General features: G+C 43.9%; 1 protein-coding gene across 1 annotated transcript in view; it reads right to left on the minus strand.

Annotated features, from left to right (window-relative positions):
- The window catches only part of FGF13 (fibroblast growth factor 13), a 251,407-nt gene that overhangs the window by 66,301 nt on the left and 161,947 nt on the right, over positions 1–23,159 (minus strand). The window contains exon 2 of the mRNA XM_029911872.1: positions 22,023–22,190. Within this exon, the coding sequence (XP_029767732.1) occupies positions 22,023–22,190 (168 nt within the window). The remainder of the gene's footprint in view (positions 1–22,022; positions 22,191–23,159) is intronic.

The raw sequence follows: 23,159 nt of genomic DNA on the forward strand, positions 1-23,159 counted from the left end.
ATTTGCATGTGCTAATGAGTGTGCACAGAATTATATGTACAAGTGACTAAGTGTGCACAATTACAGGCCACATTTTGACAATGTGGTCCTTAGTATAATTCTGCCAAAATTATTTCATGCAGATGACTCTGTGCACAGAATTGTGAGTGTGACAGCAGAGAACAAGTTGTGGCCACTTCGAATATTTGACCTGCAAGGTTCATTCATACAAACTAGAGGCCAGATCCTCAGATGCTGCAAATTATCTTAGGTTCATTGACATCAACAGGGTTGTAACGATGTACCCAAGTTGAAGATCTGGCCCTAGATTTCAGTGTAAGTTACTTCAAACGAAGAGACTAAAACTGAATAAACTATTTGTTGAGAATAAATCATCTGGCAATTTAGCACTTGATTCTGTTCATGAATCACCTGAGGGGCAACTGTGATTTCTGTGAATGTATTTGTCATTCCTAGGTATTCACACTGGAGTTTGGAAAAGCCAACATGTTTGAGGACTGTTCACTTCAAGTATTTGCTCTTTGCATTATATGACTGGTGACATGAGTCACATAACATCGTTTCTACCTCCGTGATTGGATATTTTTCTTAAGCAAGAGAATAAAGAATAAAACATACTGAACAGCAGATAGCAACTACTCTTGCTCCTACACATCCTCTTGTTCACACATTAATTTGTGAGGGAACAGCCATTCTGCAGACTTGTGTATGAACAGAAACTCATTTGCATAAATGTTTGTGAACAGTGAATGAAAAAGAGCAGAAACACAGCCGGCTCAAAAAGGCATTTGGAGTTAAATGAATGCTCACAAACGTCATTTCTGTATTATTTATATTCAAGCAACACTTGCCAAGGCCTGGGAATCTCAAATGGCCACTTTACGATTCAGTCATAACTCGTTTCATGGTTTAACACTATCATGCAGAGGGGCCCTGTAGCGGGACACCAGGGCTGCTCTGCAAAAGTAACCTTTCAGCGCTTTCATCGGCACTGCTTCCCTTCAATCTAACTGGCTCCTCTCCCAAACCCAATCTCCTGCTCCTCCTTGGAGCTGTCTGGCTTCTTCAGATCATCTCCCAACATGCCTTTCGAATCTCCCTCCAGCATAGGCTTCCAGCCCTTCCCCAACATAGCTGCCTTCCACTTCTCCATAGCTCATCCCTCCAACTCCTTTCTGACCTAAGGTCTTCTCTAGTTCTCAGGCCTGACACTCTCTTGTGCCTGGCCCAGCAGCGAGCTGCTCCATCTGACCCTCTCCCACTTTCCCATCCATGGTTCTATCAGACCCCCCTCCGCACTTCCATTTTCCAGCCCACCGCTCCACACGCTTCCTCCATCCGCTGCCTTCATTCCATTCCACCTCCTGATGGTGATTCCACAAACTGTACCCCTCCTTTCCAGCTGCTGTTCAAATACCCTCTCTCTTCACCACCCACCATTCCCCCCATCACCCACAATCCACCCTTCACCTGGTGACTACTCAACAGTTAGCTGGAAACTTGAGTTTTCTTTGTCCAAAAAATATATATATTGCCTGGGAGTGGGAATTAAGGCACTGCTTCAGCAAAGCACTTAAGGACATGCTTGAAGATGAGCACAAGCTTAACTGCTTTGCTGACAGGGTACCTAAATGCATCAGCGCTCTCCTGGCTGCTAACCCACAGCCAGTGTAGGGTGACTGTGCATTGCCACAGTATCCCACAAAGCATAGAGCTGTAAAAATGAATGCTGCCACTCTCCAGCTTTCTGAATGAAAGAAGAATATGTGCTGCTTCTCCTCACGCAGTCGGACTTCTTTAGGAAGTCCTATACTTTAAAGTGCGGAGGTACAAACAGCCACGGAAATCTTAGCAGAGAAATCCTCTAATCAAGCCAGGCCTTTTTTTGGCTCAAGCGGTCGTACATCTTCAATACAGCTTGACAATGGAGGAATCTGTGTTTACATAAGGTGCTCACTGGCATCAGTAGCCTTAGGCTTCTTGATGGCTACAAAGCACCCCCCCTTCAAGTTGGCTAACTCAATGAACTACAGCGAAAACCATTGTAAAGAGATGCAGCCAGCATATCCTCACTGCCTGCTGCTTTCAGAGAACCCTATAATGGTCAAAATTGATTTTTCAAGAGCAGGAAAGGTCAGAAACCTGTAAGACTATCCAATGCTAAGCAACCTTTAGAAAGTTTAGCCTACATCCGTGAATGATAATTCTCTGCTGATTCTGTAATCCTGGAGCAATCTCCCTACGGACAAGAGGGGTCGGGGGGAAGGAGAGGGTTGTTTTTCCTTTTTGTTGCTCTGCAAAGTAGTGCATCAGCCTGAGAGTAGATAACCACAACTTGCTTTGCAGTTAAGCAGACTGATGAACTCTAAAGTTTTTTCCACATTCAGTCACGTATTCAAGTATTAATATGGGGTATGTCAGATTTCTTAAACAAACAGGATGCTCTGTGAAAGGTCACAGCTCCCATGAAGGTAACTCCTTTATATTACATCTCCAGAGAGAAAATCTCTCTCTAAATGCATAAGGAAGGCAACCTCTAAAGGGGTAACTGAGAAGGGATTTTATTACTACTTTCTGAGCCTGACTCTCTTAGTTGGTGGTGCCGGGGCTCCAATTCTGACCATCCAATTAGGGCATCTTCTCGGTCACCCAGGAAGATCTTCTGAACTCTTGTGAAACTCTGAGATGCTGAAAGAGACAAGTGCCACACACCACTGCACCATGCATTCCTTCTGTAGAAAGGGGCTTCCTCATTGACGTATATTGGTAAAATAATATTTGACTCTCCTGCTACTCAGGTTTTTGATGTATAAAGTGATTGGCTTCAAGAAGGCACTGGCAGTTTTTAGCTGGGTTTGTCTTTTAAATATTACCTTGTGGCAATTCATTTCACTGTAACTTGACAGATATGGATGTATATTACACAGTATTTATGCATTTATATACATACTCACATGAAGCACATATTGTACATAAGAATGGCCATACTGGGTCAGACCAAAGGTCCATCTAGCCCAGTATTCTGTGTTCCAACAGTGGCCAGTGCCAAGTGCCCCAGGGGGAATGAACAGAATAGGGAATCATCAAGTGATCCATCCCCTGTCACCCATTCCCAGCTTCTGGCAAAGAGAGGCTAGGGACTCCACTCCTGGCTAATAGCCATTGATGGACTTATCCTCCATGAACTTATCTAGTTCTTTTTTTGAACTCTGTTATGGTCTTGGTCTTCACAACATCCTCTGGCAAAGAGTTCCACAGGTTGACTGTATGTGGGCATAACCACCATTGAAAGAACATATGACAGACATGGCAGAAATTGCATTTATTTTGCACCTTTGATCTTCTCCCCCATGCTCTGAACTATGGTCTCCACACCAACCTCTGCAGGGGCTACTGATAAAGCTCCTTCTGCCACTGGTTTCCCCCCACAGCTATTAGGCTTATATAAAAACAACCTACCACAAAAATCACCCTCCATCCTGCCTCCAAGATGTGAAAACTGGGACCAGGTAAAGGCAGGGACTGAAAACTACATCCTTGGTGGCATGAAGAGGCCATACAGACAACTTAACATTCAAACAGTTCCTCCTGCATAATTTTAGTCTCTGAGTGACATACCACCACCACCATCCCCATCAACCCCTCCTCGCCCCTAGGTGCTCTAAGCTGTACCAGAGACTGAACTGGCTCCCAGCTGGATTCAGGATCCACAATGGGAAAAGCCACTTTCCCCCCACTATGACCAGTCTTGCACCTAGTACAGTTTGTCTGGACCAGAGACTGTGGGCAGATATGCACAATCCCGGACCAGTGGCAGTTTACAGATGGATATTAAAATGAGCTTTCAGGGCTAGAAATGAGTGCTATTTCCCGTGGGAGAGTCAGGATTCCTGGCTTTATAACAGTACAAAGTATTTGATCCTAACCCTGGTAGGTTATCAGATAGTAGAACTTAAATAGTGACACCCAGATTGATATAAACCCATTTTGAAAAATGGGTATGCTCAAATCCTGGCTAAGCCAATGCACAGCAGATAATATTTACTCTGATAAGGAGCCAAAAGATCCAATGAATGAGACATCTTGCTAGGAACAGCGTCAGGACATGGCAAAGCATGTTAAAAACTGCTGTTTCCTGGAACAAAAGCCTCTCTGGAACTGTTGCCAGCTTGCACTCACCGTTCCTGCACCCATGATGAAACTGGGGAGCTAAGAAGAGGGGTGATTTAACTCCTTGCTTGCAGAGTTGGAACTAGTAGGAAATGCAATCTAAGTTAATTAAGGTTTTCTGGTGAGAATTTCCTATGCGTGGGTTTCTTTCCCCCCTTAAATACATATGAATCAGAGAGGTATGTCACATGGACATCTAGCAATGTTAATATGTCTCTTCCCCATTACATCCTCCCAACCAAGACCCAAGGTCTCAGCGTAGGTTCCCCTCCAGCGCCAAAGAGCTGCACTCCTGTTGTTCACCTTTAGCGCCTTTTTCCCCATGCCCCTCTCCGTGCACATCCTTTCCCACAGCACCATACTTTCTTACTCCTCCAAGCGTCTAAACATACATATAAACAAGAATACATCTGAATCACTGTTAACGTATCCCAATACAAGACACTGACAGATCAAAACACTAGAGTTGCCGACTCTCATGATTTTGTCAAGAGTCTCAGGATAGTGAGTTGGTTTTTCTTCCTCTTAAAGCCCCAGCTCCTGCAGTTAGGTGATTACATGAGAATCTAAGCGTCCATTTAAAAAATAAGTTTATAGACTTTATAGTTCCAGAGAAAAGTTTGAAAACATGAACCCTAAAGCTCAAAACTCAAAAGGCAAATAAACAGAACCTAACATTTATTATTTTTAAAATCTCATTGTTAAGCCAATCTCATGATGTTTGACTGCTTGGAGCTGGAAATACAGATATTGATATATACCAGTATTTAAAAGTTGAATGTGTTGTGAGGGAATTGGAGAGTGGTACATAGGGAGGAGCATTCTTGGAAGTGGGGATAGAAGTGGAATAGGAAAGATGTTCACTCATAGACTTTAAGGCCAGATGGGACCTTCGTGATCATCTAGTCTGACCTCTTGCATATTGCAGGCCACAGAACTTTCCCCACCCACTCCTGTAATAGTCCCATAGGATATTCATCACAGTGGAGCTATGTGACCCTAAGAGCAACCCAATGCTAGAAGGCAAGGGGCTCACTGGTATCTGGTAGTGAGTTTCAGGTGGTCTGACAAGTTCGGTGCACCTCATTTCACTTATCTCACAATCTTTATCTAATAGGTGTCTTGGGAGGCATCATTGGAAAACCAACAACACACTGATCATTAATACTCTTCTGTGATGTATGTACGGTAAACACTCAAAGGACTGTATGAACGTGAAGAAAATATGGGACTAAAATGTATTTGAACCAGACAAATGTAGGGAGTACATAAAAGGTTTTTTCCAGACAAAGGAAAGGCTGATGCCTCCATCCAGGTGCAGTCACAGACAACTGGCACTCACAGTCAAATGGCCATTCATTAGCATATCGGAGGCTGCAGGGACAGGTCAACTTGCATTGTAGAAAGCACCAACAGGGAAGAAACTATCATGGAACTTTCTCCATCAGAATCCTGACACCTTTCCTCACAGCAGGGGCAATAGACTATAAAAGAAAGGGGCAAAGAACCTCAAGTTATGTTTCACTTAAGGTGACAAAGGAACACTTGGACTTTGTGGGAGATCTTGACCAAGGGCATGGTCAGCTATCTTGCTGGAAAGAAGTGTGGTAAGAATCTTTCCTTGAACCAAGACTGTAGTTTTATTAATCTTAGGCACTAGAAAGCATTTTTCACTGTTATTTGCTTGTAACCAATTCTGACTTCATCCCTTACACTTGAACTCACTTAAAATCCTCTTTTTTTGTTAATAACCATGTTTTACTTTTAATCTAAACCAACCCAGTGCTGTGTTTGAATTGAACTGACTTAACTCCAGTTAAAGCAAGAAACTGCAGTGTTTGTCATCTCTTTGAAGAAGCAATGGGCCTTATTACGTCTCTAAATATTCCAGGAGAGGCCTGGGCATTTCAGGGCAGATGGTTTTAGGCAAATTTGGGATTGAGGGCGTGTTGGGGTCACTTGGCTAATAGTAACCAAGGCTGGTAAAGAGTATGGCTGTGACATAATTATAGAATACCAAGGTTGGAAGGGACCTCAGGAGATCATCTAGTCCAACCCCCTGCTCAAAGCAGGACCAATCCCCAGACAGATTTTTACCCCAGTTCCCTAAATGGCCCCCTCAAGGACTGAACTCACAACCCTGGATTTAGGGGGCCAATGCTCAAACCACTGAGCTGTCCCTCCCCCCCAATAGTAGAGAGAGTTTGGCTGTGATGTAACAAGCAGGCTTCTGGAGTCAGAATTGCTATACCAGGGCTGTTTACCACACAAGCTGGGGAGGTAATATCTTTTATCAGACCAACTTCTGGTGGCAAGCTTACACACAGTTCTTCTTCAGGCCTAATTCTCATCTGCCACTTCCACTGATGTCAACAGGAGCTGTGGCCATAAACCAGGCCACTTATGTAGGTTTTTAAATGGGGATTTAGGTGTCTAACTTTAGGAGCTATGTTTGAAAAATCTGACTTTAAATTTTAACTCACTTGATGATTTTATTTTTATTGTGCGTGTTACAATAGAGCACAGAGGCCACAACAATGGCGGGGGACCCATTTTAGGTGAACACCATATTTTAATCACCAAGAACATTTTCAATAAAAACATTTCGGAAGCCCATTTTCTTCTTTACACGTATTCAGAATGGAGAGAGAGCACCTTTTCAGATAAAGAGCATCTTGCATTACTACATGGATTACAAACAGATCTGGGCAAATACTGCAATATATTTCCTATGCATATTCATTTGAGTTTTAAAATGAATTTACCTTGAATGTGTTCATGCCCCTTTTTGTGTTCAGTTTCTTAAAACGTTCTAGCAAATGATTTTACTGGTAGGAAAGTTCACTGAAAACTATTTCAAAACTATGTTTCTGTTCTCTGATGGGAAGAGTCTGAAGTCTTAGAATCAGTGTTCTGAAAGGACGAATATTTGCATCAGAAAAACGACTGATTCATCCCATCAGAAAACAGAAACATGCTGTATCTCGTACATAGGTCTAATAACTAGCCAACGGTGCTCAAACTTTTAATGACAAATGATCACAGCTAATTCTTTGCTCTTTACATTGTTTGAGAAATGATTGGTAGAAACCATGCAAATACACAATCAGAACAAGAGGTGAAATTTGTTGAATAAGTTATTAATTATACAATTATTTGTCTGGCTCTGCTTGCAAATACGCAGTAGGAAAAAGATCCTCCTTTCTCATATGTCCGGATGCCAAGGATGTAATAGCTAAATATTAAAGAAATACCTTTTGTCCCTGTTCATCACCTATTAGAAGAAAGCTGTCTTTGGCGCAAAACTTACCAGTAGCATGAAAGAATTTTCTTGTATATTTTCTTCTATTCAGCACTGATTGAGCATATGTATTTTATTATACATTCTACTTAAAACTTCATTTTAAATTCTTTTACTGAATAATTTTCTTTCATTCCTAGAACTGTGGATACAGAAACAAAACACATCACCATACTTATGCTAATTTATTCCCAATCCTCAAGTGTCTTAATAATTAGCTTCCCTGTATTTTGTAACCATGCATTACACAAAATCTTTTTCTAAATATGTAGCTGTAAAAATGTATTAGTGCTTGTCACTTTGGAACTAGAAATTAGTTCTAGGCATTGCAGTATGTTAATACTGAAGGTTCATACATTTAAAATGAATATAACAAGTACGTGATGCTAACACATACTAATAATGTTTGAGAGACACCAAATTATATTAAGATCAATATCCATCATCGCTCTGGAATAAGAAATCAATTGTACTCACATAATGAAGACCTTTTACATACAAAACAGAATCTTCAGCCATCCTCTCAAATAATTTTAGTTTATTTTAGTTGCTAATCAGTCACAGTGGCATGACTAAATTTACAAAAAAGTTAAAAATGTAGAGTTAATTTTAGTGTCGTGATATTTGGTATCGTCTACTGTAGAACAGAAAGAACATATTTCTGGTGACACGAAAGCCAGATTTAGAAGAGAGATTGACAGTAGCCCTGAATTTGGCTCATCTTATTAGCAACTTTTTCAACATGATTGAAAATTGAAGAGCGCTATTGGGTGAAATCACAGACTCTTTCCCCATTCATGTTACTCGTGGCCCTCTCTAACCCCGCAGCCCCATCTGTGTAAGAAGAAAAGCACAATGCAGGAGATCCAAAATTGGATGGCTGTAGTGGAAAAATCATTATTTGAAATGCCCAAATTCCCTGAAACTACTGATTTGCATATCAGTGGATACATCCTCCTGGGTACGGCAGACAGATTAATTTCCAGGCAGTTTAGTCACTATGCATCTGTAATAGACCAGTAATGTTCCCCTGTAATCACTTATTGATCTGGCTGAAATGGAGTGGGTTTTGCTGATTCACAGGCCCAGCTGGCTCCTTACCTATGCCGTTTGGCTAAAAGGGAGGTGCGGGGGCAGAGAGAACTACGGTTTGGGACAGATAGGATCCTGAGGGAAGGAACCTTAGGAATAGCCAAGCCTGTAGAAAAGATTTGAACTGGGGTCATGTAAACACAAGGGATGACAAGCCAGAGAAGAAGAGTTAGACTGGTGTCCTATGTAGTGATATTTAGGGATTGCTTTTCGTTAATAAACCAGGCCCCAGCACAGGTGGCTTTTTTCCCTATTTTTTATTGTTCTGTTCAGCTTTTTATATTGCACCCATCCCCATGCAACTATGACAGTTAGGTACTTTGGTACAACTGTACACTACTGACTATGGAAGGCAACTGAAGCTATTCTGATTTACCCCATCTGAGGGATGTGGCTCCTTGTATTAAATTCTCCTTTAGACATGCTGGTACAAATCCAGAAAGTGGCCACTGGATTTTGATACTGCTGGGAGAGTTGAATTTGGCCCCTTTTGTGTTACTGTTCACAGCTGTATAAATCTACAGTAGTAAGTCTTTATAGAAATAAGTGACTATTGTGTAATGTGCCCATATCAAGTCTGAAAGACATCTGCTACCTCAGGTCTTGTTGCAATGTATAAATAGGTTCTGTGTATACTTCAGTTTCCCCTCACTATATAAATATGCTAGTCTTATTTAATACATCTGAAAAACCAGACAGACAGAATTAGCCTATGGCCATGAGCGTGTATCCAATGGTGCTTCAGAAAAGCCATCAGTGTTACTACAGAGGATGCACTGTTATCTGGTTTGTAGCAGGAGTTCAAGCAATGTTCTCTTATGATGTCAAGAGGACAGACACTAAGTGCTGGATATAGCTTTCAACATGTTGAGGTTCACCCCTCACTTTTGCCTCCCCAGCTCTTGTTCATTTGTCCTCATTCCTGATGTTTCAGAAGAAAGAGGATGGTGGGAATGAGGAAAATGAATGGGACATGGGAATACCAGGGCTCACGGAATGACAGAGCCGGGTCACTCTGGTGGGGGAGTGGCACTATACGTTTAAATAAACAACGGTCAAGGTGAAAATCTTAAAGGAATCAAAATGTACTATAGAATTGCTATGGATAGAAGTTCCATGACTGAATAATAAGGGTACAGCAGTAGGAATATACTACCAACCACCTGACCAGGATGGAGACAGTGGTTGTGAAATGCTGAGGTTAAAGAGGCTACAAAACCAGAAAATGCAATAGTAATGAGTGATTTCAACGATCCTCATCTTGTCTGGGTAAATGTCTCCTCAGGCTTGATGCAGAGATAAGAGTCCTAGATGCCACTAAGGACAGCCAGCCCTGGAACCCACGAGGGGAGAGGCAGTTCTAGATTTAGTCCTATGTGGTGCTCAGGATCTGGTCCAGGAGGCAACTACACTTAAACCACTCGGTATTAGTGACCACAGTGTTTTTAAATTTAACATCCTCATAAAGGAGAAAATATCAAAACCCACCACCACCACATTTAACTTTAAAAAGGGGAACTACACAAGAATGATGATTCTAGTTAGACAGAAACTAAAAAACAGCCACAAGGGTAAAATGCCTGCAAGCACTTGGAGATTACTTAAAAACACCATAGTAGAGGCTGAGACTAAACGTATATCCCAAATCAAAAAAAGGCAATACGAGGACCAAACGAATGTCACAACTGCTAAACAGCCAAGTAGCAGAGGCTGTTAAAAGCAAAAAGGCATCCTTTAACATTTGAAAGTGAAATCCTAATGAGAAAAATAAAGAGCACAAAATCCGGCAAGTAAATTGTTAAAGAATAATAAGGCTAGGCAAGAAAGAATTTGGGAAGCAACTTTCTAAAAACACGAGGTAACAGTAACATATTTTTAAGTAAATCAGAAGCAGGAAGTCTGCCAAACAGGTAACAGGTGATCACTAGATGACACAGGTGTTAATGGAGCACTCAAGGAAGACAAGGCCATTGCAGAGAAGCTAGATGAATTCTTTGCATAGGTCTTCACTGCGGAGGATGTGGGGCAGGATGTGGGGGGGCTGTCTCATGAGCCGGGCATACTGCTTTGCAGTGTTATCAAGCAGAACCCATCCTCAGCATGGGAGCATGTCCTCTGGAATGGTGGTTGAAGCATCAAGGGACATATGAATCTTTAGCACATCTGGCCCATAAATATCTTGCGATGCCGGCTACAACAGTGCCATGCGAACGCCTGTTCTCACTTTCAGGTGACACTGTAAACAAGGAGCAGGAAGCATTATCTTCTGCCAGTGTAAACAAACTTGTTTGTCTGAGTGATTGGCTGAACAAGTAGGAGGACCGACTGGACTTGTAGGCTCTAAAGTTTTACACTGTTTTGTTATTTGGTGGAGTTATTTTTTTGTTCCAAATTCTACATTTGTAAGTTCAACTTTCATGATAAAGAGATGGCACTACAGTACTTGTGTTAGGTGAACTGAAAAATACGATTTTGTTTTTTACAGTGCAAATATTTGTAATCAAAAATAAATATAAAGTGAGCACTGTACACCTTGTACTCTGTGTGGTAATTGAAATTAATATATTTGAAAATGTAGAAAACATCCAAAAATATTTAAATAAATGGTATTCTGTAACTGTTTAACAGCACGATTAATCGTGCGATTAATCACGGTTAATTTTTTTTAATTGCGATTAATTTTTTTAATTGCTTGACTGCCCTAATATTTACATATCAACAGTAAAGACGCTATTGCTAATCAAGGGCTGTGTAATGATGATATTGGGCCCCGTCGCTGAATAAGATACAAAGAAGAATGTTCATTATTAAGAAGAGATTCCTCTCTGTTTTTAGAGCCACGGCAGTTAAAAGCAAAGCCTGACACTTTCCCAGGAGGATTATGGAATGAAGGAGCAACGAACCAGAGAACTTTCCTCTGTCGAAAGGGTGCTGTCTGCAGATCAAGCCATTTTTAAAAGATGAGAGCAGTGAGTGTGCTGTCGACGTGAATCATTTGTTCCAAACATTCTACTTCAGATGTGCTAAGCATAAGGCTGTGGCTCTGCAATGAATATTTATTCCAAGACAACACCACACAGCAACGAAGGGCACAGAAGTTAAAAGAATTGTTTCAGTGAGAACACAGAGTGAAGAGGCATATGTAAAACAGCCATTATGTGGTGATAGCAGGGGCTGGTGAATTAAAATGTACTCTCTTGTAAGGAAGACCTTAGACTGCTCCTAGTACCGTTACAACTTTGCTGGCTAGGATGCCTAGGAGTGTGAATTTACCCAATACATTACACATACAGAAGCATCTTTGCATTGTTCCACTAGGAACATTCAGAGTTTGTTCCATAACCCACATTGTTTTCCATTTGCTACTTGCAGCTGTGGGGGGTGGGGGTGAGTTAGAACATTGTCACTAAGGCTCCTCGACTTTTCATGTACCATTTTCAATAGAACTGAGACTAGTCTTTTTTCTTTAATATTGTTATTAATTATTATTATTATTAATAATAAACCAACAAGGTCTCCTCCTAGGTAAAGCTAGTCTGTGTGAGCTGTGAAACCTTGACTGATGATAAAGGATGAGTTTTAGAGTGGTTAGGAAACCTTTTTGCGTCAAAGAAAAGAATCTCTGGAAGTCAAAAATGTTAAGGGTGCCCTTCCAAGGAGATACTGAATCCAGGTAGACTCAATCAAAGGTCATGCTCTGTAGTAAATATAATCTACATTTCCTGACAGATGTTTGTTCAGGGATTGGAGGGGAGCATGTATTGTTTCAGTCAATCAGCACTGCATAGCAAAGGGTTAGTTCCCCTTAACTGCCCAACCTGAGATCTATTTGTTAGTCAAAGCAAGCAACATTACCGATGTTGTTTCATGAGAGAGCATGATAGAAATTCCGTCATGGGGATATTCTGCCAAAGATACTTTATTCCTTATATTTCTTGCCTTTACTTCTTTTAGCCTTATTCATTTCACAGATTTAAGCCTGAGGAATATTCATAAAAAAGGTATGTTTTCTCAATGCTGAAAGTAATGTGAGAGTGTGAGAGAGATTTTTCCAATTGGTGCTTTATGGGCCACATCTCAGCTGGTGGAAATCAGCGTAGCTCCATTCTGGGCTGATACCACTGCACAAAGCCGATTGTTAGAGAGCGATATGGGGACAGAGCTGCCAGCTAGCAGGAGTTAGCAAAGTAAATATGGTCCTGCCCGTTAACAGGAGCAGGAGTGACAGTTGTGGGAGAAACATCCATCTCGGAACTTCTGAAAAGCTGAGCAAAGGCAATTCCCAAGTGACCCTGAGGAGCCTTGCAGTGATGTGGTATGCGAGTATGGATTCAGGCATTGAACTGATTCACAACATCTTAAACAGCTTTCCTCCTGCTGTCCCCATAGTGCTTGCTGTTGGGAATATTTTATAGCTTCATAGACTTCAAGGCCAGAAGGGACCATCATGATCATCTAGTCCAGGGGTCGGCAACCTTTGGCACGCGGTTCGCCAGGGTAAGCACCCTGGCGGGCCGGGCCGGTTTGTTTACCTGTCGCGTCTGCAGGTTTGGCCGATCGCGGCTCCCACTGGCCGCGGTTTGCCGCACCAGGCCAATGGGGGCGGCGGGAAGCAGCGCGGACCGAGGGATGTGCTGGCCGCGCTTCCCGCCACCCCCATTGGCCTGGGACGGTGAACCGCGGCCAGTGGGAGCTGCAATCGGCCGAACCTGTGGATGTGGCAGGTAAACAAACCGGCCCGGCCCGCCAGGGTGCTTACCCTGTCGGGCCGCGTGCCAAAGGTTGCTGACCCCTGATCTAGTCTGACCTCCTGCACATCACAGGCCACGGAAACTCACCCATCTATTCTCGTGACAGGCCTAACACCTCTGGGTGAGTAACTGAAGTCCTGGGTGAAAACTCTTATGCTAGCGATAGACTTACAAGCAGATGATTCCCTAATTCACCCCCACCCCCATGTTAAAAATGGCTGGTTTCTAGATGGGGCTGCAAGCTATCAAAGACTTAGTTAGATATTTTACACCTTAAAACATGTTAAGCAATACATTTTTCAGGGAGATAGGCAAAGGGAAAGGGGCAGTGGAGAACAGCATTGTATAGCATAGAGATGTAATTTCTTCCTGATGAGCTGTTAACATCTTACAACACCTAATGAGAAGAATGGTCCAGTGGTTAAGGCATTAACTTGGGATTTGCGAGACAGATTCAATTCCCCCCTCTACCATAGCTTGGGCAAGTGACTTGTTCTTTCTGCGCCCCCTTTCCGTCTGTACCACCCCATCCCTCACATACTATATAGGGATAGGTACTAGGATAATGGGGGCCATGCAGCGCTGGAGGTTTTTTTTTTTTTCCACAGCGCGGCGCTTGGGGGGGGCGGGGCTTCGGGCGGCGCGGCGCTCAAGGGGGCGGGGGCTTGGCACGGCACTGGGGGGGCGGGGCTGGCGCGGCACTCTGAGGGGGGCAGGGGCTGGCGTGGCACGGCGCTTGGAGAGGGGCGGGGGCTTGGTGCAGCGCTGGGGGGGGCAGGGGCTGGCGCGGCATGGCGCTCTGAGGGGGGCAGGGGCTTGGCATGGTGCTGGGGGGGCGGGGGCTGGCGCGGCACTCGGAGGGGGCGGGGGCTTGGCGCGGCATGGCACTCGGGGGGGCTGGCGCGGCACGGCACTCGGGGGGGGCGGGGGCTTGGTGCAGCGCTTGGAGGGGGCAGGGGCTTGGCGTGGCACTGGGGGGTTGGGGGCTGGCACATAACGGCGCTCAGAGGGGTGCGGGGGCGCGGCACGGCGCTGGGGGATGGGGGCTGGCGTGGCACGGCGCTTGGAGGGCGGCGGGGGCTTGGCATGGCGCTCGGACGGGGGGCGGGGGCTTCGGGCGCCGCAGCGCTTTGAGGGGGCGGGGCTTTGGGCGGTGTGGTCTCGGGGGGGCGGGGATTTCGGCGGCGCTGGGGGGGCTTCGGCTGCGCGGCGCTCGCGGGGGGGGGGGCGGCACTTTTCTTCTTTGCCTGGGGCGGCAAAAAAGTTAGAGCTGGCCCTGGGAAAAAGTCATTATCGGCTCTAGCTTTCTCTACTTTGGCTTTTGTGGTCGGTGCCAGCACTTTTAGATCATATGCTATCTATTCAAGGTACCCCATCAGCGTAGTATCTGAGCACATCATAGTTTTGATGCACTTATCCTCAAAACACCCTGGTGAGGAAGAGCAGTGCTATTATCCCCATTGTACAGATGGGAAACTGAGGCACGGATAGGCTAAGTTACTCCCCCAAGGTCAACAGGAAATCTGTGGAAGAGCAGGGACTTGAAACAGGGTCTCCCAGGTCTTAGGCTAATGTCCTAACCACTGGACCATCCTTCCTTATTAAGTATGCCCCTACAGCCACAAATGACCATGTAGGGTTTGGACCTTCAATGAAATTAAATTGGCATGGTTCAGCCCAGAATCTATACTGCCTTTCCCAGCAGTGGGAAATCTGGCTGTGGCAAACAAACAAAACAGAAACACCCATGTTGGCTAGAACTAGGGGGGAGGGATACCTCAGTGATTTGAGCATTAGCCTGCTAAACCCAGGGTTGTGAGCTCAATCCTTGAGGGGGCCATTTAGGGATCTGGGGCAAAAAAAAATAAAAAACACCAGCTGTCAGGGACAGTACTTGGTCCTGCTAGTGAAGGCAAGGAACTGGACTTGATGACTTTTCAAGGTGCCTTCCAGCTCTATGAGATAGGTATATATCTCCAACTTCCCCTACCCCTAGGGAGGGGGGGACGTAGATGTGCAGCCAAAGAAGTGAGTGACACTGGATGGGTGGGGCTCTCATCAAAGAAACCAGCACTGGTTGCTCCTTCCAGGAATTAAAGCAACACTTCATGGCCTGGTCCCCTGACACAGGTAATGGGGAGACAGTGCCTGCCTGCCCACAGGTTGAATCACTTCTCCAGTGCAGACAGCTTAGCTGCTGTAACAAGGGATCAGTTCCATCTGCCTGTGAGAGCTTTGGTGAACCTGGCCCACTGCTTTTTCATTCATTCCTTTTAAAAGTACAAGTCATTCTGGAAGATTATGAGTTGCGATTATTTACGAGAAAGGGGTTCGAACCAAATCCCCAGCTCTGAATACCCTTGAACTCAGGATCCAAACGTCATAGCTGGTATCATACAATGAGACAAATCGAACCCTACATCCAAACATCTTTGGGGTGAGATCTGGACCCAATCCATATTTTGCAGTTTGGGCCCATCTCTATTATTCACCAGAGGGATCACAGAGACTTACTGAGGAGCTGTTTTTATTATAGTGTATAATATATACTTGCTAGTTTAAAGACCTCTTAAACTTTTCACAATCTCAAATACATCAGTCTTCTTGAGACAAGAATTCTTCCTCCCTCTCTCCTTATTCTCCACTAATTTACACAGGTATTATTATAATTAAATCAGGGAATTGGATTAATAGGACTGATTTGTTTGAGAAGAAAGCTGGCACCTACCATTACTATCAATAGTCACACAGTGCTGTGAACATCCAAAGGGACATTCAGTGTGACCAACTGAAGAACAGGCGTTGCCTTTGGTGACAAAAGTGGGACAAAACAGCCCATCTGTCTCACAATTTGTCCAAATGTCCTACCTTTCTCCTCCCCCCTGGGAGAAGCAACGGTTGTGGTGTCAGTCATTCGATTTCTAGGCACAAAGGAACTCAGCCAGTACCAAGGGCAAGCATGGATGCTAATATGCAACAAGCATCTCCTTAACGTTTTCTATCTAATCAGGTTTCCTGTTGGCTGATGAGAGCTGCCATACCTCATTACGAGCTGCTATCACAGATTTTTTTTTCCCAATCCAGACCTTGCCAGGCTTGTCTGCTTTTTCATGTAAAAAGGTTATGTATGCCCTGAGGGAGGCTGAATGTTACCCAAAAAAAGAAAAAAAAAAATCACATGAAAACAGAACTGTGGGCAAGAGGCCAAATGCTTGATTATAGGACTGTGACTAACCAATGGTGTTTTTAAAAAAAATTCTCTCATTATATCCTCTGTACTAACACAACTCAAATTAGTTTCCCAGAAGCAGACTTCTCTTTGTGTGACCATGTTTTGTAAAGATAGCAGCAGCTTAGGTTTAAACTATTTAAGAGAACAAATAGTTGCAAAATGTACCTCAGATGGCCTTTCCGATGCTAGTAGCATATTCCTGGCTTGACTGAAGCTATAAAATTGCTCTGCATTTTGCCATTGCTTGAATGTAGCATAGAAGAATGCACAAAAACCCAGGGGCCAGCACCCAGAGATAATATGGACTCCTCTTGATTTGTGCCCTCCTAGAGATCCATGACATTGTAAACTGTGAGAAGGACTCTAGAAAAACAAAGTTAAAAGGTTGCAGAACAAAACTAGCTTTTCTCCTTTTACCTACTCCAAAGGCTCCTGGGACATCAAGGAAGGTACCTTCAGATCCAGAGTCCATGAGACAGACATTGTCATGCTAGAGATGGGCCCGAACCACACCTCAGGATCTGCAAGCCTTTGAGTTCTGGGAAGGTTGGATTCAGATCCAGATTTTGTTGCTGGCCCACTATTTCTACAATTAGACAAAGCTGATCAGTGCCGAAGCCGGTGGCTGAAGCTCATGTGTACCTCTCTGGGGCATCCCTTTGCGAGGGAGCCTTTGGGGTTACCCCAGCTGACTAACAGCCAGGCAGGAAGTGAGGAGCCCAAGTGCTCTCTCTTCCTACTCCACTAAGGGATGAAAGTAACTTAAAGGATTTACCGGTACGCCGGAGTCCTGAGCGGGGGTGTGGCCTCAACTGGAAGAGGTGTGGCCTCAACTGGAAGAGGCAGGGCCATTCAAGATTTAAAGGCCCTGGGGCTCCGGCTGTGACTAGGAGCCCCAAGGCCTTTAAATCACCCCAGCGCTACCAGCTGCAGAGGCGGCTGGGAGCCCCGGGGCTCAGGGGTGAATTAAAGGGCCTGGGGTTACGGCCGCCACAGAGCTCCAGGCCCTTTAAATCACCGTGGGAGCCCGGCTGCCGGAGATCCGGCGGGGATTTAAAAGGCCCAGGGCTCCTCGCAGCGGCTGGAGCCCTGGGCCCTTTAAATCACCGCCGCGGAAGCCGGTCCAGTCCGGCACGGCGTACTGGCTCTTGCCGGTATGCCGTACCGTACCGTACCGGCTTACTTTCACCTCTGACTCCATTCCCAGTACTAGAGCTGAGTAGACCACGGATTCAAAGACAACGCCTGCATGGCGCTGCTATATCCACCGGCACCCTCCCACAAGCAACTGTTCCTGGGGGCCCACAGTGACTGCCCCACTTCCTCTCCTTTGGGTACCAGGAAGCAACAGCCTCTGCCCCACTGCACAGGAAGGGGGCTGCAGAGGTCCAAAGACAGGGCCCAGAGGAGGATTCTCCCTGTTGGGACTGTGGAGCAGCTGAGCTTCCATGCCGCTTACCCTACCACACTGACTGCCTTCCTCCCCAGCAAAGGGGGTGTTTCAGCCTCAGGCCCTAGCCCTCCATTTATAAACAGCTCTGCATACATCCACCCCGCTGTGTTTTGGTTCTAGCCCTTCCCTGATCCTTTATTCCTTAAGCTGACCTGCCTGGAAATGGATTCTTTCATAGAATCATAGACTATCAGGGTTGGAAGGGACTTCAGGAGGTCATCTAGTCCAACCCCCTGCTCAAAGCAGGACCAATCCCCAACTAAATCATCCTAGCCAGGGCTTTGTCAAGCCTGACCTTAAAAACCTCTAAGGCTCTTTGGCTCTTAAGAGCTCTTCTCTCCTGCTGCTTAATTCCCATGTGATGTCATAAGCCTCTCGGTGGCATCACGGTTGGCTGCTGGCACAATATTGATGTCACGAGTTGATGTTTGTAGCGTCCGATGAACAAGAAGCAGCTGAGGCAGGTTAACTTTTAAAGAAACCAACACTGTTCACAAATCAAATGGGGTTTAAAATTTCTCACAAAGAGCCAGGGGCTTGTCAAAACTATCCTGAAAGGCTCAGCAATTCTTTTGCTCCTAAAGTGAGGTCTGAGCGAAACACTGATTCAGAGTGGCTAGAAGAGGTCAGGGGAAAGAGGCAGACAGACATGTAACTCTGTGGACTTATGATAGGGTGTTTGTATCCTGATGCCATCGGGGGAGAAAAGGGCTATTTAGTTTCCTTGGGAATAGGAAAATACCTCTCCTACCTTGAAGGGTGCATAGGAGCTGTTAGTTTTAGACAGAGACACCAACGGTTAGGCCTCAACAGAGAAACAGCTCTTTAAAGACAGCATCTGGGTTACGGGAAGGAAATTGGTTTCAGTGAGTGGCACGCTATGCCTGGATTCATCTGGTGATAAGGTCCAAGATCATTGGCAAAACTGCCTTACGGGAATTCAGGATACATCGGCTGAGTGAAATCATTGATGTAGTGTCAGCAGGGAGCCAGGGATGTTCATTACCAGTCCAACCCTTCTGCATCACATGCCTGGCACTGTGAATCCATTGTGACGACCTGCAGCTGGTAAGCAAACTAGCTCCAGTCCCAAACAATAAGCTCAAAATTCTAAAGCATAAATTAATTAATTGATTCCAAATATTGGTATGAGAAGGAGGGGCAAAGCGGTGAGAGGGAATTGAGAGAGTTATGATTTTCTAGACAAACCTATGGCAATATTCAAACAAAAATGTAAGTATATTTTTATATCCTTCCCAGAGTCTTTCAAATCCATGCAGCGTTTCATATGTATCCCACAGTCTGACATTCAAGTTGGAGAGATTTTTCAGTAGCGACTTAGTTAATTCCATATTTGGATTTCTCTTTAAAGACGATAATATTATTATATTGTAGACCTTAATAGCTCTGCACAGCCTCTCACATTAACAACTCAAGGACATTTTCCAGTGCCTTTAGGAAAATTTATATTATATTACTTATAACTCCATATGAGTATCAGAGGGGTAGCCGTGTTAGTCTGAATCTCTAAAAAGCAACAGAGGGTCCTGTGGTACCTTTAAGACTAACAGAAGTATTGGATCATAAGCTTTCGTGGGTGAATGCCCACTTCATCATGCATCTGATGAAGTGGGCATTCACCCACGAAAGCTTAACTCCATATGAGTAATTCTTTATTTTCAGACAACATGTTAGATCTGCTTTCAGGTTAACTGTTGGACCTGAGTTATTGGGCTAAAGTTTGCTTCAGATGCTCCAATGACTTCAATGATATTATTCTAAGTTTGCACCAAGAGCAGAACTTCATCACTTTATGCTCAAGATTCTTCGGCTCTATGCCAAGAAAGCACTGAAGATGACACAATGAGCCCTGAAGTGGGTCTAACACTCTTGCCAGCCAATTCATAGACTGGAAAGAGAGACGCTCCACCACTGTAGCCCTGGGCTACTTTGGAGGCAGAAGAGGCTAAGAGAAATCTTGCATGTATATTTTTCACTCTGACCCAGGCAATGCCTTTCATAAAAAACATGTAAGCCATACAACAATAGAAGTTACCTCCCAAAAGTCCATGGATATGATACCCCTATGAAATACAGAGCCTCTTCAGGGTTGTGCATTCGCCAATACAGTTGTGCCTTGTCTGATCATTATGAATGCAAAACTCAGGGGGGAGAGGGAATAAAAAAAAAGACATTAATCCTTTCAGAATGCAACAGAAGATGGAAGGCTTTTCTCTTTTCATATTATAGATTTTCAGGGAGAACAATCTAATGATACCATATGTTGTGGAAAAGGACTTGCACAGCTGTTATAGGAGAGAAAAAGTATCTCAAATGGAGGAGAACTAGTAACAGCAACTCTAAGCTTTCAGTCAAAAACAAGACACAATTTTCACTCTTTGGGACTTTACTTAGGGCCTGAAGCTGCAAGCTTCTCCTGGCAGGTGTGCAGTGCCTTAATCTCCAACTACACCATGCTTCCATAGGGCTCAGCTCCTTTGTAGAAGACAGTACTCAAGGTACACCACCACCATGCATACTTTTTCTCTTGACCTCTCTGTCAAAGTGTAAAATACTGATTTACTCACTGAAAACCTTCACAGCCATGAACCAGTCACTTGGAGGAACTCAGGTTCTCATTAGAAATTGCATTCAAATGGACAAATCCTTAGTTTCTAAACAAGCAAAACTCTCATTGACTTCAACAGGAGATTTGAGTATGGACAAAGAAGAAACGCACAATGTGTCTCGAAGGAGGAGAATTGAGTTCAGTGTTTCTAAACCTGATTTTAAAAAAGTCACATCCTGAGAGAAATAACCCCTTCCCTCCCCCTTACATCTGTTTTTGCTTCATGTGGTACATTTTTGAATGGCCTACATGAAGGCCATAAAGCTGTCACTTCTGGTAGAATAGCACTTAGTGACGGAGAGAAGTCTTCTTCTAACACTGGTCTGAGCATTATTGATGCAATAAATGGTAGCAGCCCGCCGTTGAGTGAAATATTTGGGTGCTAACAGTAGCAGCTCAACAATTGCACCAGCAGTGGCCATCATTAAATACAGAGTAATACAAGTCAGATTTGACTAAGGGCTCAAATCGGTTTGCTTTTACATTGCTAGTGAAACTCAATCAAAACAGGATCCAGCCCTAAGTACTTCATCTTAAAATATGATGTCAAGTAGTAGTGACATTATCCATCATGGCAGTTAGTTCCATATACTGAAGCTTATACAAAAAGTGGGAGGCTTACCAGGTGGGATTTGAGGCAGTAATGAAAAACACATACAGAAGAACAAGACAAAATGTTAAATATAATTACATCTTTAAAAGATTGCTTCATCTTACATACTACTGCAATACGTGAAAGAGACGAATAACTTATTAATAGTTTTACTTTAGTGAACAACAGGTAGATTTATCCATACCTTTACTTTATCTGAAAAGGAAAACATTCGACTCAGTTTCCTCTATGCATGCATTTCATTTTCTCAAAATGCAACGGGGCGTGCATTACATACAAGGTGTTATCCTGCTTCACTGAAGTACAGCTGTTATCAGCATTCCTGCAGCAGTATGCAGAAGCCTTATGGGGTGGAAGGAGCTGGGGACAAGGGGAATCTGGTTCTGAGTGCCGTTAGTTTCAGCAGAGTGCAGCCTCAAAAATGTCGGGGCGAGAAACTGACTAGGGATTGATGCCGTTTCGAGTAGCAAGCAACTTTTGGCAGCCAAAAAAGGGCAGTGTAATGATGAGAGCTGAAATAAACAAACTTTATTTGAGAAAAGCAGCACAATCTTACTTCTTGTCTATAATACTGTATATGGTTTATACTATACAGTGTCCCGTGATAGACCGTATCAGACATTAACAGGCAAGCAAAGGGGGACATGAAGCGCATAACGCTTCCTGTATCAGTTGCACTATATTGACACAGGCTGAAAAACACACAGCACACTAGAGGGACACGTACATTAAAAATAAAAGTAATCATAACAAACAAAACATGGATCCATAGTGCACAAACCTTCCGGCTCTGTGTTCTCTTTGAGGTGCACTTGCTTCAGTGGGCAGCAGAAGATTTCGTGACACTTAGCACGAAAAGGGGACTCTTTTTTCTTTAATTCCGCAGATTGGATGGAATCTTGCCGTAACATAATGTACTCCTGTGTGCCAGGGGGAGCGTCATCCATAACTGTGGTCACCACATAACAAAATGAACTCAAGTTAGAGTTTAACGAAAGAAATCTAGAGACGTATATAAACTATATAATGTGATGTGGGGAAGGAAAAGGGGGAGAAACATTGGTCGCGAGGAAAAGAAAATGAAAAGCGTTAAAAAGGTTTTGTGGTGCTGATGGAGGAGGGGGGGGGATAGTTTACTTTGATAAAACAACACTTCTCATAAACATTTGTCCTTTATCTTGTTTCATGCAGCCTTCATCCTAATGAAAAAGTACCATCATAATGAGCTGTTGCAGAAAGTAACACGGGCTACCTATTCCGTATCCCCTACGGTCTCCAGAAATACATGCTGTATTCTGCATGCAGATTAAGGAAAACTGAAAGAGAGCGTGCCATAGTCTAACCTGCCGATGTTCTATTCTGCACCTGAGTTTATAACGTCAGTAAGCCACATTGCCATATCTGCAATGCAGCGCCAACACTTCTCGGTTCCCCACAGTACAACAGAAGACGTCTCGAGTAGGATCAGTAACAACAGACAATTCCTCACAGCAAGGATGATAATCCAATGAATGGACTATCGCCTTCAAATGGATACAAAAGTAGCAGCACGAAGAGTGCATGTTAATTTTGTTATGGCTTTTCCAGTTGTCCTTTTAAAGCAATATTCCCGTTGATACTACAGAGGGCATATATTCGGAATTGTTTTCTCAAATCGAATCATTATATTAAGCAGTAAGTTGTGAGATACGGAAATAGCTGGCTTTTGAATCATTGACAATGTTACATAGCTAGAGGGTCAAAATGCTGTTCTGTTAGCTAAAGAAGCTATCCTCACTCCTCACCTAGAAATGCAGTGATCTTGGGATTTTGGCCTTAAAATGCAGACCTTTGTCAGGAGCAGTGCCTATCTCATTGTTAAGAGCGTTTATCATCCTAGTTAGATATTTGTGGCTGTCTAGAGAAGTATAAAACCTCA

The sequence above is a fragment of the Terrapene carolina genome, unplaced genomic scaffold (assembly GCF_002925995.2).
Source record: "Terrapene carolina triunguis isolate 2854851 unplaced genomic scaffold, T_m_triunguis-2.0 Scaffold131, whole genome shotgun sequence".
Taxonomy (NCBI): domain Eukaryota; kingdom Metazoa; phylum Chordata; order Testudines; family Emydidae; genus Terrapene; species Terrapene triunguis.